The 19,183-nt window shown below is 35.1% G+C and overlaps 7 protein-coding genes across 7 annotated transcripts; 5 read left to right on the forward strand and 2 right to left on the reverse strand.

Annotated features, from left to right (window-relative positions):
* Window positions 1-674: 674 nt before the first annotated feature.
* Window positions 675-2,460, forward strand: RO3G_04526 (uncharacterized protein; the record flags this gene model as incomplete). The annotated part of the gene is made up of 6 exons (XM_067659116.1): window positions 675-743; window positions 801-896; window positions 945-1,021; window positions 1,081-1,291; window positions 1,349-1,551; window positions 1,599-2,460. 6 exons carry the CDS (start codon window positions 675-677, stop codon window positions 2,458-2,460), a joined length of 1,518 nt encoding a protein of 505 aa, XP_067515217.1.
* A 536-nt stretch (window positions 2,461-2,996) lies between these two features.
* RO3G_04527 (guanine deaminase) lies at window positions 2,997-4,450 on the forward strand (the record flags this gene model as incomplete). The annotated part of the gene is made up of 3 exons (XM_067659117.1): window positions 2,997-3,179; window positions 3,236-3,292; window positions 3,350-4,450. The coding sequence occupies 3 exons, from the start codon at window positions 2,997-2,999 to the stop codon at window positions 4,448-4,450; spliced, it is 1,341 nt and encodes a 446-aa protein (XP_067515218.1).
* Window positions 4,451-5,288: 838 nt separating this feature from the next.
* RO3G_04528 (uncharacterized protein) lies at window positions 5,289-5,777 on the forward strand (the record flags this gene model as incomplete). Its single annotated transcript, XM_067659118.1, has 1 exon — window positions 5,289-5,777. The coding sequence occupies one exon, from the start codon at window positions 5,289-5,291 to the stop codon at window positions 5,775-5,777; it is 489 nt and encodes a 162-aa protein (XP_067515219.1).
* A 4,982-nt stretch (window positions 5,778-10,759) lies between these two features.
* RO3G_04529 (uncharacterized protein) lies at window positions 10,760-12,358 on the forward strand (the record flags this gene model as incomplete). Its single annotated transcript, XM_067659119.1, has 6 exons — window positions 10,760-10,816; window positions 10,867-11,144; window positions 11,192-11,913; window positions 11,977-12,091; window positions 12,155-12,204; window positions 12,354-12,358. The coding sequence occupies 6 exons, from the start codon at window positions 10,760-10,762 to the stop codon at window positions 12,356-12,358; spliced, it is 1,227 nt and encodes a 408-aa protein (XP_067515220.1).
* Window positions 12,359-14,172: 1,814 nt separating this feature from the next.
* RO3G_04530 (uncharacterized protein) lies at window positions 14,173-14,615 on the forward strand (the record flags this gene model as incomplete). Its single annotated transcript, XM_067659120.1, has 3 exons — window positions 14,173-14,269; window positions 14,342-14,547; window positions 14,604-14,615. 3 exons carry the CDS (start codon window positions 14,173-14,175, stop codon window positions 14,613-14,615), a joined length of 315 nt encoding a protein of 104 aa, XP_067515221.1.
* Window positions 14,616-15,690: 1,075 nt separating this feature from the next.
* Window positions 15,691-16,530, reverse strand: RO3G_04531 (nuclear cap-binding protein subunit 2; the record flags this gene model as incomplete). Its single annotated transcript, XM_067659121.1, has 4 exons — window positions 15,691-15,732; window positions 15,795-16,117; window positions 16,232-16,391; window positions 16,471-16,530. The coding sequence occupies 4 exons, from the start codon at window positions 16,528-16,530 to the stop codon at window positions 15,691-15,693; spliced, it is 585 nt and encodes a 194-aa protein (XP_067515222.1).
* A 726-nt stretch (window positions 16,531-17,256) lies between these two features.
* On the reverse strand, window positions 17,257-17,793 carry RO3G_04532 (uncharacterized protein; the record flags this gene model as incomplete). The annotated part of the gene is made up of 1 exon (XM_067659122.1): window positions 17,257-17,793. One exon carries the CDS (start codon window positions 17,791-17,793, stop codon window positions 17,257-17,259), a length of 537 nt encoding a protein of 178 aa, XP_067515223.1.
* Window positions 17,794-19,183: the final 1,390 nt, after the last annotated feature.

Here is a 19,183-nt window from a genome sequence, read left to right on the forward strand (position 1 = left end):
CATTTTATTGGTGACGGATAATTTGAACATAATAAGGTCGGATAATTTTGAGAAGACAAGGAAAACACGTTTATGTTAAACAAGTACGTCCATCAAAGATATTGTAGACATGATAAAAGATGAAACTTTGATAAGCATCAACTTACAAAAGCATATTAACAAGTATGAGATAACCACATCATCCTTACTGTTTTACATGTTGGAGCATATAGAACTCATTATTTAAGGAATGAAATCAAGATTTATGCATTTCTTACTCACCCGAACTGGCCCGTTTGTTTCTATCTGTGTAACTAGGGGAAGCAGAAATTCAAAGTCCTACTATTCTACATCTTCAGTCCATGATTTCATCATGATGAGTTTAGTGTATGTTTTTTAGGGCCGTACAATGAGGTAGATGTGGTTTAACTTTCCATTCTTTTGTCATTGATAGGCAAAAAAAGACAGGAAGCAAAGTAAAAAAAAAGGAGGTGGGGTTTATTGTGATATGTTTTGTTTATAGAATTCCTTTGTCTGGTTAAAGCATAAATTAAATCAAAATATTTTAGCGAATGAAACAGTTGCTGACGTTAAAATATTGTTTCAACTATTTTTTTTTTTTGGAAAATATAAATACGCCAACATGTTATAACCAAGCCCTCTTCTTTTCTTTTATATATTTTTATATAAACAAAATGTCCTACTCCAGAAAACCTTCCTCTGTTGGCAACGATCGTCACCATCCTCATTCTCTCTCCACTCTTGTAAGCCATTTGTCGCGTGTCAAAAAGAGAAAGAACGTGTAATTAATAGGTAAATAGGATTTCCAAGGCGCAAGTTCTGCTGCTGCTGCTAAAGCCATGAAATCAGAGTTAAGCAAATTAAGCTCTCAAATCGAAAATGAAGAAGAAAGAAATGTAAGTAAACTAATAAAATAGAGTTGTTGATGCTAACGTGCAACATAGTTCTTTACACAAGAAATGGACGGATTCTATATGCTGTTTACTCGTTATTTAGACGAGAAAGCTAAGGGTAAAAAACTGTAAGTATTCGTGACCCTATGACACATTTTTTGAGTTTATCTGATGACTATTTTAATAGTGAGTGGGAAAAGATCCAGACACCTTCTAGTGAACAAATCGTACCTTATTCTACTCTTTCCGAATGCACATCCACCAGTGATCTTGAAAAGTTGGCTGTGTTGAAGTTGAATGGTGGTTTGGGTACTACAATGGGCTGCGTTGGACCTAAGTCTGCTATTGAAGTACGTGATGGCATGACCTTTTTGGATTTAAGTGTTCGACAAATCGAGGTAACAAGAATTTGGTTGGGGAAGGAAAAATGAAAATACTGATGTATGGGGAAATAGTATTTGAACAAGAAAAATGACGTGAGCGTTCCATTTATTTTAATGAACTCATTCAATACGGATGAAGATACAAAGCGCATTGTTCAAAAGTATGCTAGTCATAATGTAGACATCATCACTTTCAACCAAAGCCGTCATCCACGTGTCAATAAGGAATCTATGCTTCCCGTCGCTCGTTCTCCTAATTCTCCTATTGAACAATGGTAAGCATAAGGTAGCATGTGTGAATAAGGCTCTAACCCTTCGTAAGGTATCCTCCTGGTCACGGTGACTTGTATGAATCCATTTACAACTCTGGCCTTCTTGATCAATTGATTTCTCAAGGCAAGGAATACTTGTTTGTTTCCAATGTCGATAACTTGGGTGCTACTGTTGATCTTAACCTATTGCATCACATGGTCGAAAGTGGTGCTGAATTTATTATGGAAGTTACTGATAAGACCAAGGCTGACATTAAGGGAGGTACCCTTGTGGACGATGATGGTCATATCCGTCTTTTGGAAATTGCTCAAGTGCCTGATGAACATGTTGAAGACTTCAAGTCTGTAAAGAAATTCAAGATTTTCAACACAAACAATTTGTGGATCAATTTGAAGGCCATTAAACGAGTTATGGAAGAAGAAGCTATGGATTTAGAAATCATTGTAAATAACAAGACAACACCTCAAGGTGAAAAGGTCATTCAATTGGAAACAGCAGTCGGTGCTGCCATCAAACACTTTAAGAATGCACACGGTGTTAACGTGCCTCGTACTCGTTTCTTACCTGTCAAATCTACTTCTGATCTGTTCTTAGTAACCTCCAATTTGTATTCACTCGTTCATGGTGAATTGGCTATGAATCCTGATCGTATGTTTAATAATGTACCACTGGTTAAATTGGGAGATCACTTTAAAAAAGTGAGTGATTTCTTGACTCGATTCAAAACGATTCCCAAGATTCTGGAATTGGACCATCTTACAGTGACTGGTGACGTCTGTTTTGGATCCAAAGTTGAACTTCGTGGCACAGTCATTATTGTAGCTAATCACGGTGAACATATTGATATTCCTTCTGGCACTATTTTGGAAAACAAGGTTGTCACTGGTTGTTTACGTATCCTTGACCACTAAAGCATTATTCATTTTATATTATAACATGCATTGAATTAATGTATTGAAGCAGCATTTTTTTTCATTCATAATAAAAGAAGTATCATCTTTTTTTGTATAAGCAATGCTTTCTTTTTATGTGGACACAGTAATCACAACCTATAGAATTATTAAAACAGTTACTTGTGCTTCTAATTTTTAAATTGTGATGGAATTGCTGCCTTCTTATTGTAAAGCGAACAATTTTACCAAGAATAAAATCAGAAATTTTTTCCTTTTTTAGATAATGAATCAAGTAAAGTGCTTACGGTACCGATTTGATTCTTGAAAATTCACGTAAGCACCATACATTGTATCTCAAATACTTTGGTTAAAAATAAAGAGAATTGCGTTTGATAGCAAGCTTATCAAATTATACCTATTATTTTGAAAATATGGTATATTTTTGAAAAAAAAACAAAGTTCGCCCTTTGAAATGATGGTTGCATATATAAAAGAGTAACGTTCCTTTTCCTTTCTTTTTCCCACACACATACGCACACGTCTTTTCTGTCATTATGACCACTTCTTACACTATTTATTATGGCACAATCGTTCACTCTTTATCACTTCAAGAATTAGAAGTCCTTTTAAATACGGTTTTGGTAGTGGATAATACAACAGGTCTTATTGCTCATGTCGAAAAGGATGTTGAAGATCTTGAACGTTATTTAGCTGATGCCCAGTGGTCTGATGTGAAGGTAAGAGTATAAGAGATAAAAAAAGTAAAAAGGCCAACTTTTAATATAAATTATAGGTCCATCGTCTTGGACCTGAACAGTTCCTTATGCCCGGTTTTGTAGATACACATGCAGTAAATATAGCATATCTTTATCAATATTTGTTTACAAAAACTGATTCACCAAAATAGCATGCTCCACAATACATGTTTGCTGGATCAGGCATGGGCCATCAATTACTCAAATGGCTAGAGGTCAATGTATTTCCATGTGAATCTGCCTTTCAAGATCCCGAGCATGCCAAAACAGCCTACAGTAAAGTGATTCGACGCTTTTTATCCAACGGCACGACGACCTGCAGCTGGTTTGCTACGATTCATTTGGAATCGTGCAAGGTTTTGGTAGACACGATCGAGGCATTGGGTCAGCGTGCCTATGTGGGTAAGGTCAACATGGATCAGAATTCTCCCTCGTTTTATATTGAAACGACCGAACGCAGTCTGGAGGACACACGGTCATTTATTGAATATACCTTGAGCAAAAGCTCACTTGTGACACCCGTAATCACACCACGATTTGCCATCACTTGTTCAAGACGTCTGATGGACGGACTGGGTGCGTTGGCCGAGGAATACAAGGTGCCAATTCAGACGCACCTGTGTGAGAACCATGACGAAATCAAAACGACGTGTGAAATGTTTAAGGAATCCAAAGATTATACCAGTGTTTATGATGATCATCATCTACTGAATGAGCAATCCTATGTGGCTCACTGTGTTCATATGACGGAGGATGAGCTGGAGATGCTGGCCCGACGAAAGACAGGAGTCGCCCACTGCGCCAATTCGAATTTCTCACTGCACAGCGGCGTATGTGATGTAAGACGCTTCTTGGACAAGGGCATCAAGGTCGGCCTGGGAACAGATGTCGCTGGTGGATTCTCTCCCTCGATGCTGGATGCAGTTCGATCCAGTTTCTTTGCAAGCAAGACGATCAAGATCATGAAACAAAAAGAGAAATATACCTATTTGTCTACTCCCGAATTGTTTTATTTAGCTACTTTAGGTGGTGCAGAAGTATTGAATTTGAGCGACAAGATTGGCAACTTTAAGAAATCGAAATCATTTGATGCGCTTTGGATTGATTTAGAGCATGGATCCGTAGATTTGATGGGTGGAGAAAATATGCATCAAAAGATTGAAAAGTTCTTGTTTAACGGAAGCGATCAAAATATACTCAATGTCTATGTGCAAGGAAAGCGTGTGGCTGGAAAGAAAGCAAATGATGAATAATAATAATAAAAAAAAAACTTGAAACCTTTTCCTTTTACTTTTTTGTGTAACTTTTTTAATATATAAACACAAAAGAACTACCTTTCTTCTTTCTTCTTTTTCTTTACACCTTGGATTAAATGAATCTTGAATTGAATTTAGATGAACAGAAAAGGACTTCACTTTGGTAATAAGGCTACTAGTGATCAAGATTCGATTTATAATTGATATACCAAAATAGGATGGGCGATTTAGAGCTTTGGATGGATGAACAATATATTCAACAATTATGGTATAGTTTGAATGAGAAAGTAACAGTTAAATTGATTAGGGATAAGCTCACTGGGTAAGTAAGAGAATTAAAATTCTAAAAAAAAAAAAATCTTATTTCTTTATAAAGTATGAGTGCTGGATACGCTTTTGTCGATTTTGGTTCTGGAGCAATAGCAAAAATGGCAATGAAACAGTTTAATGGGCTATCTTTGCCTAATTCAAGTAAATCATTTAAACTAAATTGGGCATCAGGTGGTGGCTTGATTGATAAAAGGTTTTCTTTTTCTTTTTTTGTAACATGTTTCGCATTCCCATTTGTATTAATACACATATATCAGAGAGGTGGAAGAACATTCTATATTTATCGGCGACTTGTGCTATCATGTAACAGAAGATGAAATACTTGTAAGTATTATATAATGTGCTATTCATTATTATTAACCTTACAGATTAGTCTATATTTCAATCGAGGTATACCTCATGTGTTTCAGTCAAGGTGATGGTAGACCTCAAGACGGGAATGACACGCGGATACGGCTTCGTTCGTTTCAGCGATCCACTAGAACAACAAAGAGCACTAATAGAAATGCAAGGATACGTCATTGGTTCTCGTCCTATTCGTGTCTCAACAGCCACGCCCAAGCAAAGAACATCTTCTAACAAACAATCCTTCACATCGTCGATCAACAGCACAACGGTCTTTATTGGAGGACTATCGACGCCTATAAAAGAAGATGAGCTGAGACACTACTTTGCACCATTTGGTGATATTATTTATGTAAAAATACCCCAAGGAAAAGGATGTGGGTTTGTTCAATACACAACACGCTCATCAGCTGAATTGGCTATTCAACAAATGAATGGTTATCAGATAGGCACTTCACGTATTCGACTCTCTTGGGGCAGAAATAATACTTTATTAAACAATAATGAAAACAGTTCTCTGATGCATGCCTCTTATTCGTTATTATCGCCTTCATTTATTGATACAGCAAACAACCTATTGGTCACTCTTTTATCACACAAAAAGACAAATAATAATTACTGGAATCAAAATCAAATATTTGCCCAATGAACTATGTCACTATCAATAAATACTCTTGATTTTCAAAGAAAAAAAGATGTTCTTCATATGATTATGCAAATATGCTGTGCTTATTGTTTGTTAAATAGTTCCAAACTTAATAGCCACCGAACGATTGTTACTACATATCTGCTGCAATCAATGCATCTAGGTACATCATGGATATGTATGCTTGAATACAAACAAATTCAATCCGAAATATCACATAGCCGATAGTTGCTGTAATTTGCTTCTCATAAATTGAAAAACTTTCTTTATATTTCAACTCTAAATAACAAACCAATATCAATTTCATTTCTGTTGGCTTTGATCGCTTGAAAATCTTCTTTGGCTCAAACTAAAACAATTGCAGATGAAATATGTCATTACAACCGGAACTCTTTCGGACTTGTTACATTTGATAATTACGTGAGCTCCTATAGTATTATGTGTTTGTTTACAAACTGATATATAAAAAGTATAATATACTGAATATATACTTCCAGTCACGTTATTTTTGTTTTAATTTACCAAACTATCTTTACTTCAGAATGTATTACAGGGTGAAACAATATGGCTAAATAAAGCATTATATGAATATGAAGGTATGATGATATTGTAGACATGAAATTTATTAATTGATTTTATTCAACTAAACATAAAAGTACATTTTTACGTGAATCCTTTGTTTACCCTTACTAATCAATGTTGTTTATAACATAATGAAACAGCAGTCTACTACAACTTTAAAAAGTTGTCTTTTATTATTTCTATTCAAAGAGGTCAACGATAATATAACATTCAAAAGTGAAATGCTCCTGAAAAAATAATTGGATTGTAGGGGTTATATTTCTAAATTTACTGCTCAATGTTGATTTACCTTAATATAGCATCGATTTTATAAACCGGTAATTTGGAAACATATAACATGATTTGAATTAAAAAGAGTATGACTTTTATCTTATTATGATTCATTTTTTCCCTTACCAATTGTTTCAATGATAAATTATTGAAGACAAAAAAGAGACATAGAATGACTTTATAGGTATATAGAGGCTGTCAAAGAGCATAGTATAAAATATATAGTTACAGCTGCTCTTTATTAAATTTAAAGTAAAATATCGAAGTTATAAGAACAAGACAACAAGCGAGTACTTCGAAATTTAAAAATCGCTTCCTTTAAATGAAAATTTCGCATACAAAAAAACTAAAAAACAGCTTTAGAGAGCTGTTGAAGAACAAAATATCAACATTGGATAATGATTGTAACAGTATATTTCGCAACTTAAGCCAAACATGATTTAATGACTTCCTTTACGCATATATGCCGCTGTATTTGCTATAATTTAGCATGCTTTATTTATTTGATGTCCTATATTATGAGTCAATTTGATTAAATATCATTAATGCGAAATATTTATTTTATGTATTATCACATAAGCGTATAATTGGTGTGATGGTGCCTTCATTCTAGACAATTTCCTTTTTTAAATTATCCTTTAAAAACCAAGTTTTACTAATAAGTGACTATATAAACCCTTCTCGTATTTGAGCCTGTTTATGTTCTTTAGTTTATTCTAGAGTAATATCTCAGAACATCAATAAGCTTTTTTACTTTTCCAACTAAGGAACTTAATATACAGCAGTGACAAGGCATACAGATCTGTTGAATTTGTAACTGTACAAGGTACAGCCTTTAGACACTTTTTCTTCTTTTTTAAGGTCAAATATCTTCTGTATTTAACGCAGTTGGTTTGATTATGTTTGACAGCGATGCTCTTGCAAATCATTCAGGGAGAAAAAATGATACGTTTAGCCATAATAGGACTGTTGAGCTGCAATTAATGTCACCAATCTGGATCTGCCTTTGATGGTGTTGACCTTGCATCTGGCAACTTTATCACCAGAGGCATGAGAAGGAGACTTAGAACAATTCTTCACAAAATTACAAGGAACCAAAGTATTATTGTTATATTCAGGTGAAGCAACATAATCGCGAGATTCATTTACTTGAATCAAAACAGTTTGATATCTAAGATTCCTTAAAAATAGAAAGGTTGCTGGAGAAAGCGATATTGCAGTGGAATGAACTGACAAATTGAAAAGCCAACATCAAAGCTTGATGAGTAATTTTCTCAGCTCTGTCACCATGAATTAAAAACTAAGGATCTAAATTTGCAGCCAAATGAATACAACACTTTGGTTTGATAGCATATATAAGGCTTTTGAGTAGCAGAAAATCAGGCACTTTTTCATCAGGTCGACTTGCCAATTCGCACATCTTGTGGTAACAAGCTATGAGAGTACCAATCGGTTTGGAAGATTTCAAGAGATTACAAAAGATTACTCCTGCTAGCATAGCGAGAAACAAAGTCTTTTCAAAACAAATTCCAATTAATGGGGTTTAATTGATGTTACAGCAGATATATATCGTGATAACAATTTGGTCTTGATTCATCACAAACTGAATATGTTTAGGCCAGCTGGCTCCAAAAATCACCTCGTTATCATCAGCAGGAGAAAGAATCAAGACTAAGCGCTGCATCTTCCTTAACGGATACAGAGATACCTCTTTTCTAACTGTTGTATGCCATTGAAAGCTTAGCAGGAGCGCCTGCTCAATGGATAGGGGGTGCATTGAGGCAGTTGGCAACAGCGGGGTTACCACTTAAACCACTGAATTCAAGCTGTGCTGATAGTTTATTTAAAGCAGTGCCCAACTAATCAAAATGTGATCAGAAAAAGTTCAAAAACCTGCCCGGCCACTGAATGGCCAAATTTAATTTGGGATCAGCATCCACAATTTTAAGTCACTAGCCATCTAAGGCCTACGGCTAAGAAAGGCTCTCAAAATTGATTTTTGACCAAAGGAGCATGATTGACTTGGGTATTATTAGGGTCTCTATCAACAGAGGTGGTGGCGAATTGGTTGATAAGGTTTGATATTGTGAGATGATGACGAACAAAAGGTTTTGAAATAGTCAGATTGTAAGTATAAAAGAAGTATATGGAATAATATTTAGAAGATGTCGTGGCTTTTTGTTTCATTAAAGAAATTTGCCGGGAAGTATCATCGACGATGCATTTAATCTCTCTCAATCATTAACACCTCTAAAGTAATGGTTCAATAACAATGTAGAATGGGCATGATGTATCTTTCAACTAATAAAACTAGCCAATAAATCAAACAAATGATGAAACTTTTGCATCTTTCTATTGTATAATGGTGAGAGAAAGAGTCCATTTGATACAACTACTTGAAATATAACAACGTGGTTTTTTCCTTAAAAATATCTGCAGAGAATAAAAGTTAAGGTTAAATAAAGTAGTAGCACTTGAAAACCTAGCCAAGACAACCTGCCCAGGGAATTTTTTTTCCCTGACAGCTTTTAAAGCTTAATTAAAAAGAAACTTGCATACGTTGTAAATAAAAGGATGACTTTCTATAAAAAAAGTACATTTCTGAACTAAAAATACCGACAATGATTTTTTTTTTTTTTTTTTTGAAATTAATACATTAACGAGCGCTTATGACCTTCTAATTCAAGTCCATGCATATTTTTAAGGCCCAGTACTGCTATAGATACCAAATTATTCACTTGAATAAGTATTATAACTAAAGATTCTCATAAGTATAAATAATGCTTGTTGATTTCCTTCACAGATCAATTCTTTTCAATTCAACGAATAGATTCATTCTGATGTGTTTACTCTCAATAGTTGAATGTAAGAGCCAATGATATCGCAGCCGAATGAACCTTCGCTTATCTAATTTGTTATGTCTTATGATTTAGGATTTCACTGTATATAAAAAAAAAAACTCGTCAGCACCAAAGCTATTTGTTATGAATAGTCTTCATCATAAATGGATGAATCAACAACCGATCGCCATGGAAACATGATTTTGAAAATTACTAATCACAGCAGATTCTGTTTCTCAAGATAAATACAACTGGCTCACATTATTTTATAGTTATCTTAATTATCATAAGCTGTCTAGTGGTTAATTAATAAAAGTAATGTGAATATGCCGTATTTCTTTCAAAAAACAAAATTTGCTCCAAATCAATTTGTAATCTCTTACTAATACTGAAGACTGTTGATGGCATGTCTGTGTATCTTTTACCCGGTTTCTTCTCCTCAACCCTCCGTGTCTATGATTGCCTGGGAATGTTTTGCTGAAAACAATCACTACATCAGAATTCTCGTAACATTTTGTTCCATATATCATTACAAGCTACTCGATTCGACTTAACTTGTTCTGATTTAAAGATCACCTGTCTCTGAGTCTTTTCATATTACCGAAACAAAGTTAATACAGGTAAAGACTCCTTGATCTGCTGTGCGATAGAACTATTTATCGAACAAATTAGAGCAGGCTAGTTCCTAAATCACAAAAACTTCATCCTGCCTCTAGTCCCAAATATATATTCTTAATAATTCACCTTGCTCAGCATCGGAAGCTTGGCAGCTTGTCTGTTCTGTCTATATTCTATCATTTTATAACCGGAAAAATAAAAGCAAGGGGACGGACATGATCTACAGCATTCTATGCTGATAACAGATTGTGTGTATCTATTAACTAAGTAACACAGTGGGATGCTCATATGGCTTCTGGCTGTTTTGATTTTAAGTGCTAATTTACTATATAGAGGACGGAATCAATGATTAACCAAAATCAGAAAATTTTGCAAAATCGGGAAAACAATAGCCCACGGATTAAAAAAAAAAAAAAGTGATCTATATTAACCAGTTATTTTTCTCTCTTTCTTCTTAATTTACTTTCAATAGTTAGATTGTCTTTTCTTAATAAAATGAATTCCCATAATACGGATTCAGATAGTGCGGAGGAAACGTGCTCCAACATTACAGTGGAAAGACAAACAGATGTAGAAAGCATTTGTATCCAAGATATCAACACAAAAAAAGAGCCCTATACCATATTTTCGACACAGCAGCAGATCATTCTTGTCATCATTACAGCATTCACAGCCATGATATCACCTTTAACTGCTAACATCTATTTGCCCGCATTGAATCAAATAGAAGAGGTACAAAATAGAATTTTTAAAAAAAAATCAGAAATTCATAAATTACACAGAGTTTGCAAATTAATACCGAGCAAGTGAACTTGACTGTAACTGTCTATATGATTTTTCAAGCCTTGTCTCCTACCTTTTGGGGAACACTAGCAGATAGCCTGGGTAGAAGGCCCATTTTGGTATCCACCATGATTGTTTATTGTGGAGCCTGCGTTGGGTTGGCATTGACCCCTAATTACGCTGCACTCATTGTTTTCAGAATGCTGCAAGCCTTTGGATCAAGCCCAGTGATTGCTGTAGGCGCTGGTATCATTGGTGATATTGCTGACAGTAGAAAGTAAGGAAAGATCAGATCAAGAAAACCAATTGACCTTTTTCACTTAGACGCGGATCTTATTTCGGCGTTTATTCTATCGGCCAATTGTCCGGTCCTGTCTATGGACCTGTCATCGGTGGTATCATTTCCGAAAAGTTAAGCTGGCGATGGATCTTTTGGATCTTGTTAATCCTCGGTGCGACTTCCTTGGTACTTGTTGGTCTTTTCTCTCCTGAAACACTTCGTTCACTTGTAGGAAATGGTTCTGGTTATGCCAATCCAACGATTTGGCAGTGGCTGGCACGTCGACGTGGAAAACTTGATGAGAGAGCCATACAGAGAATTAAAGATGAAAGGATAAGGCCGCGCATGAATTTCCTCAAACCCTTTAGTTATCTGTTGCAACCTGATGTCTTTACCGTTCTTTTGTATAACGGTCTTCACTATGCCGCCTATTATTGTTTCTTATCATCGACAACCAAACAATTCAGTATACATTATCCTTACCTATCCGAGTTGGAAATTGGGCTTTGCTTCTTATGCCAAGGTTCAGGAACAATCATTGGATCCTTTACAAGAGGCCAGATGTTGGATTGGGACTACAAAAAAACCAAAGATCAATTCAAGCAAAAGCACCCAGATAAACCTGATTCAGATTTCCCAATATTTAAAGCACGTTTTAAGACATTATGGCCAAATATTGTATTTTGTCAAATTGTCACACTTTTTTACGGCTGGAGTCTTTATTGGGGTGCACCGCTTGCAGTAGCATTGGTTCTTCAATTCTTGGGTACATCAATAGATAATTAGCTCATAACATCGCAATACTTATTTTTTCTTTTTTTACTTATAGTTGGTTTTGGTGCCACTGGAATTATGACAACAACTCAAACACTGCTAATTGACTTGCATCCAGGAAAGGGCGCATCCATTACTGCATCTAACAACTTGGTCCGTTGTATTTTAGGGTAATCAAAAAAAAAAAAAAAAAAAAAACTTTAAATATATATTTGCTTATACTAAATTTATAGTGCTATTGCAACTGTCGTTATCGATCCCGGTATCAATGGGGTTGGCATTGGTTGGATGTTTACAATAGTTGGCTTAATCTTAGTTATTTCAAACATTGCTATACCTATTCTTTTCATATGCGGGCCATCATGGATGAGAAAACGCAATGAAAAAGAAGGAAATCATATCAAAAAAGAGACTGTCTAAATATATCTATAGAATAATAGCAAATATAAACATTAATAGATTTTACTTCAAACACATTTGTTCATTCTTTTCAGGAAGAAACTGTGATCAAAGATTCATAAATCAGATCAAGCTGGTAGCAACTAACATTGCTAACCTATCCTTTTTGAGGTCCACACATGCTAACACTATACATTGAAATGGGCTATCCTTTTTCTGACCTCTTTTCGTTTTTTTTTATGAGAAAAAGAGAATGAATACCATATCATGGTCTGTATCGCACCTGACAATAAAATAATAAAATTCAGAACATAATAATCCAAAATATTTTGTAATAGAGACTAAGTGAAGCATCAATTTGTTATTTGCTATATATGATATTTGAAACTGATATAACACCTTTTTCAGTGACAAAGGAAACCTCTCCTTCTTTTCAATATTCAAAATTACTATCACCATTGAACATATTCAAAGTATGTTAATTTTAAACGTGATGGAAGATGGCCATAGATCATTGCATATAGGCAAAGAAAAGGAGATATTTAGCAGCAAAGTAGAGCTAAAGACATATAAAAGTAGTTGAGAATAGTCGAGAGAAATATAAAATAGCGTCAATGCTTGTTATTCAAATTGGCTCAACAACGGTTGGGCCTCAATTCATAATTCGGTGCTTGAATGCTTTGTTCCAAAAGTTGCAGCTGCAATTGAAATAGAAAATAGCGGCTTTTTTTCATTATTAAATACCTGCACATGTCAACACCGTTGAGAAGCTCGAAAGAAGCAAGTAATCTTATGGGGACGTATATGCTCCAAGGATGGGTAAAATCAAAAGAATAAAGTATTCACAGAACACTTGGATTTTACTCAATGTTCGCTTTTACTTTAGGTTATGACAGACCAGATCTGTTCAATCAAAGACTGCTCATTTCCCTTGATGAGATCCAAAGATGGATCTATTTCTTTTTGTACATATCATGATCCTCTTCCTAATAACGCTTCAGGTCCAAAAAAGCCAGTTCCAGAACCATCAAAAAATCCCGAGCCAGTAATAGAAGCTGATGAACTTGCTGTTCGACGTCAAAGAAGAGAACAATCTTCAAGAGCTTCTCAATTAATTGGACAAAAGATGCTGCAGAAATGGGCTCTCTTGAATGAAAACTGTCCAAACAGTACATGTTATGCGGTAAATGGGTTTCTTTTTAATCCATCTTTTCTAATGGATATTTTTATAGATACCCCTCGTTCGTCATCCTGAAACAAAGCAAATGTATTGTGTTATTTGTGAAAATATCATCTTGACAGACAAAGAAAAAGAGGCACAGCCCCAAAAGGACAGACAAGAAAAGCCAATTGTTACGGAAACAAAAAGACCACAGGAACAGCAGATGGAAACCAACGTAGAAAAAAAAGTTGCGAAAAGGACAATCTATTCATCCGACGTCTTCTCTTCACAAACTATTTTATCCACGCTTTCGACAAAAATGAATAATTTAAACGATAGATTAAAAGAAAGCGAGGACCCAAGTGAGCTTAATCGACTCTTTAAATCCATAAAATCATGTGCAGAAGCCATCAGGGCATGTGTTGAAGCCGGAAGAGTGTATGACAAAGCATAGGGTAACACAAGACACGGATAAAATAAAAATTGATTCATCTCCCCCCTTTTTATATTTTTATTTTTTCCTCCTTCCCCTTGTCAATGATGCAACACATTCTAAAAGCCAGTCGCTCATCCTTTCGTCGTTCAGTATGTTTTTCTTGTTATTGTAGACAAACAAAAGGAGTTCAGCAACGATCGTTTCATCCCAGTCGACGGGCACAAGTTCCCTTGGTTCCTTTCCCTGCATTTCTAATGGGAGCCTTCAAAACTGGCAAGTTGGTCAGTATCATTTCTCTATCCTCAAAGACTTCATTGACCCTACTACCGCATACATTTGGTAGAGGAGGAAGTAAATTGCAAATTTTAGCCAAGATATTAGCAGGAATCCCCCTCTTTGGAGTGACTCTATTATTTGCTGTAGGATTAGATCAAGCACCCAATACGTCTCGATTAAGATTAATTTATCTAAGTGAAGAAGAAGAAGATGATGTGGTCAAGGATGAGATCAGTACTCTGCTAGAATCACACAGAGGACTTGTTGCATCGAGAGAGAGTGAGCTAGTACAGTGGCTGCAGATCATCGTAGATAATTTGGCTACAGTGGCCGCAGATGATATCCGTGAGCCAGTAAGACGATATACTCATGAAAAGACATTATCAACAGAAGATAAAGATGATGACAGGCTTTTAGTTAATCCTTCGAATGATGTAGAAACAATAGTAAATAACGTGGAAGATCTTAGGACAAGCATTACAAAGCGAAACTTTGAGATTGATGTCATATGTGACTCGACTACAGTCAATGCAATGTGTGTGGGTTCTCATATCGTTGTTTATGATATGCTAGTGCATGTTATGGAATATGACGCAACACGAATGGCAGTCATCTTATCTCATGAAATAGCACATTCAATACAAAGACATTTTGTTGAGCAACATGGCTTTGCGGCATTGATGCTTATGCTTGGAGATATCACAAGAGGTGTATTCTGGATGGTAACCGAATCACTTGGACCGTAATGTATTAATCAAATAAGAATATACGGGTCATTAAATGTTGTTGATACTAGATATGTAAATCAAAAAATCAACGACTATATTTCAACATTCATCACATTAGAAACTCAAACAACATACAATAGATTATTAGAAAAAGAGGTAACACATTTGTTAATGTATGTATCTTACCTATTCATACTTATCTCTGTATCTAGGCTGATCTTGTCGGATTGAAGCTATTGGCAAAAGCAGGATATGACCCTAGAGTGGCTGTAGAAGTTTGGCAAAAAATGGCAGAACTAGAAGCTTATGTGGTTAAAAAGGAAGTAAGACCGGCTAATAACAATAGTAATCAAAACAGCAATCAATCATTGGACACATACGACGATTTACAAGTCACTGTTCTTGAATTCTTGTCAACCTTAATTAACAATTGGTTTGGGTCAAGTCATCCACCAAGTGAAGAAAGGCTGCAATATATGATTGAGAATATGGATGAAGCCATTCTAATCTATGAAGAATCTATCAGATTGAATGGATATCCAAAGAACTTTGTTCAAGAACAGCAGGAGCTATTGAAACAAAAAGGAGAAAACGGGCACAATCTTCTTTCAAGCATAAAAAGTTGGTTTGTCTCTGTCTATCATAGAATGGATACTACATAATCTGATACCAAATAAACATCATCTTTCATTTTCATAACACCCTCCCTCAAAAAATACAATCCTTGTATCCGCTTTTATTTATTGTGCAAGTGTAAAAAGTTGATTTTTATTCTTCATCTTCATCATCATTTTCTCTGAAACGAGGATTCTATTAAAAAAAAAGAAAAAAAAAAGGTTAATACTTAAAATATGAATATTCTATAAACATACGTGTTCTTTGTGACGCTTGCGTGATTCTTGTTCACTGTCATCATCCATTTCTTTGCGTTTGCTGCTGCTACCTTGCATATTTGAACCTCTGCTTACATATTCATCAGCACCCTTTGGAATTTCCTTGATAGCCTCGTAGTTTTCCTTTATGTCCTTTTCACGATTACGTTCAAGCTCCATTCTCATACGATGGCCCCAGCCACCACGACCAGCATCATATTCTGTACGATATTCGTCACGCACTTGTCCACCACTCTTGCCACGTCCGAATTGTCTTCCTTCCTTAAATCCAGGATCCAAGTCGCAACGAATAATTCTTTCGTCTAATTTTGTTCCATTAACATACTTCATACAATCAAGCGCGTCGCTCCTGTGATAATATCTATAATTTCTTTATTTAGTAAAAATGGGTAGATTGGGTCTACAATTCATTTTACTCCACAAAACAGAATCCACAAGGTGTTTTTTGGTTTCGATCAAGTCCCATGATAATACGTTTAATTTCTCCACACTTGCTAAAAAGTTCGTATATTTGTTCTTCTGTTGTAAAGAATGACAGATTGCCAACGTAAAGTGTTGCTGTTGTAGAAAGGTCATCTGTAAGTTGATTAGAAGATCCCTTTATATTCAATACAATGGTTAATTATTTATCAATGCAACAACAATTAATAAATACCTGATACAGTTGATCGCGGTAACTGGAAGGTGTTGCCAAAGAGTTGATGATTGTAGTCATGTTTACAATTTACAAAAAAAAAAAAAGGAAAAAAAAAATTATGCTCGTTGTTCAGTCACTACCAAAAGCATCGGAAAAAATTTGCGCAAGTAGCTCCACAACGAACAAAATAGGTTACAAACAAAGCACACAAATGCTAATAAAAAAAATTGATTGCCCTGAAATTCTTTACTCTCACTTAATTAACATGCTTTTTTTTTATTGCTGTTAATCATATAAAAGCAGGAAATATGAGCTGTACTATGCAATTGGGTAAAAACACAAATTTAGAAATAATGATCAAGTAATCACGGCATACATAGAGCTTTTTTGGCTTGTAAAAAATACCCAATATTTATAAAGTAGCATTGATTTTCCTACAGATCAATCCCTAAACAACAAGTACAAGAATCAAATAGTTATCTTTAAACATAATTACAGAAAGCTTCAGATACTTCAATTGCTTCATTTCATAAATTGCATCTTGAACATTTTGAAGTAAAGAAATAAAAAATGCTCTTAAAAAACTTTTTTTTTCTTTCAATTGTAATAATATATTCTAGCACTAAGCAAAAAAGAAACATTTTAGATTTTGAAGTTAACCAAAGAAATTAAAAGTTTATTTTTTCAAAAGAAACTTGAATTAAAAAAGGTTTGTTATAGTCGTGATTTGAACCACTATTCATACTTTATTTATATAAACACAGAATTGAATCAAGTCTACAGTTGGCTAATTTTATTTAAAGTTCAAGTAGGAATGATGGTTTTGATAACTTTAGCTGGACTTCCAACAGCAAGACTATAATCTGGAATATCCTTTGTGACAATAGATCCAGCACCAATCGTGACACCATTCCCAATCGTCACACCAGGACAGATCACAACACACCCACCAATCCAACAGTCATCACCAATCTTGATCTCCTTACCAAACTCTATTCCCTTTCTTCGCTCGGTCGGATCCAGTGGATGGTTGACAGTATAGAGATGAACATTAGGGCCGAAAAAAGTATTGTTTCCGATCGTGATTTTGGCAATATCCAAAAAGCAGCAGTCGTAGTTGATCTCGACATGTTCACCTAAAAAAATTTGATAGCCATAATCGCATCGAAATGTGGGATTCACAAATGATCCCTTACCAAAGGAACCAAAGATCTTGTGGGCCAATTCGAGACGTTCATTATCATCAGTGGATGAATTGAATTGTGCAAGTTGAAGCGTGTTCTTGCGTCTGTCTTGTACAAGTTCTTCATCGCGGGCATTATAGATCTCTCCAGCAATCATTTTTTGTTTTTCAGTTAAAGCCATTTTGAAGTTTATCGAGTTTGTACAAGGTAAAGAGGAACAGAAAAATGCCTATATCTATTTATATTCTTTGGCGGCATAACAAAATAGAATTGGATAGTTATTTTTATAGTCACGTTTCTGAGTGGCATGAACCAATGGGAAAATTACATGGAAACGGTTATTTTTATTTTACAAGGCCGCTTTGTCCGGATTAAATCAAAAGAAAGAGTAAAAAGAAGCTGAAAAACAATTTGGGACTAAGCATAAAAATGAAAGGAAAAAGAAAAGAGTAAGAAAGGAACAGAGTAAATAAATACTAGTGAGGATTTTGAGTTAACCAATTTGAGAGGATTTACCTTAGCTATAGAGGATGTGATGGCAGTTCATCGCTATGAAAAAAGCAATCGAATCCAGGAAGGATATGGTATATAGTAGACTATCAAATAAACCAAGAAGGCGCGTCTTGAAAAGAACGCAGCTTGTGTTTAGATAGGAAATTCAAGAGAAAGGACAGGAATTATAAATTACTTTTGACATCTGTAGACATCGATGCACTTCAAGACAATAAAGGACATATTTCTTGGTAAGCAATCACTCAAAAAAGTTAGCACAGAGCTTTGACCAACCAGGGCGCCATCGAACCACATCGACTTTATTCCGCCTGAGGCATCGGCAACCAAAAAATTGAATCTAAGAAGAAGGTTGAACAATAAAAAAAAGAAGTATGGAATTCTTCTCTGTTTGTCGTTTGTTCAAACTATTTTGTAAGAATCCCAAATGCATTTTCTTGAAAAGCATCTCGTCAAGAGATTCAATAACCAGCGAGTATTATTTTCATAGAGCCGTCCTACAGAGTTTACATCATTATGATCAACTGGTTGTCTGTTTAAGGAGTGGAAGGAGTTTATGGGGAATCCATTATTAAATAATGGTAATAAACAGAGTGAGAATTAGTTTTATAAAATATTAATACGCTTTTGTATACTGGGCAGTTTCGCTATGTACAGCATCGATTTGATAGAAAAACGGAAAGAAACACAAAAAAATCTGTGAATGCATTTGCTTTGAATATTTTCAAGCTTAGCAACATTAAAGGAATAAAAGAACTAATGATCACACCATATCCTAGTTGAATTCAAACAACTGGGTAAGAAGACGGATAGCCAGGAACAAACTAAAACCTTTGGGGTTGATGTTAGCAGCAGAAAGCTGGCTGCAGGTCGCCACCATTTTGCTAATGTTAGCAGCGACAAGGTCAAGAGTACTAATATATTCACCGAATTTGAAGGTGATAACAAGGTATGTGAAGAGTGTGTGGAGAGGAATAGGTCTCCATGTAATTGGTAGTGAATCGGGTTGTCAGCAGTGTTATCAATGACAACACCTT

Source organism: Rhizopus delemar, genomic scaffold (assembly GCF_000149305.1).
Source record: "Rhizopus delemar RA 99-880 supercont3.3 genomic scaffold, whole genome shotgun sequence".
NCBI lineage: Eukaryota > Fungi > Mucoromycota > Mucoromycetes > Mucorales > Rhizopodaceae > Rhizopus > Rhizopus delemar.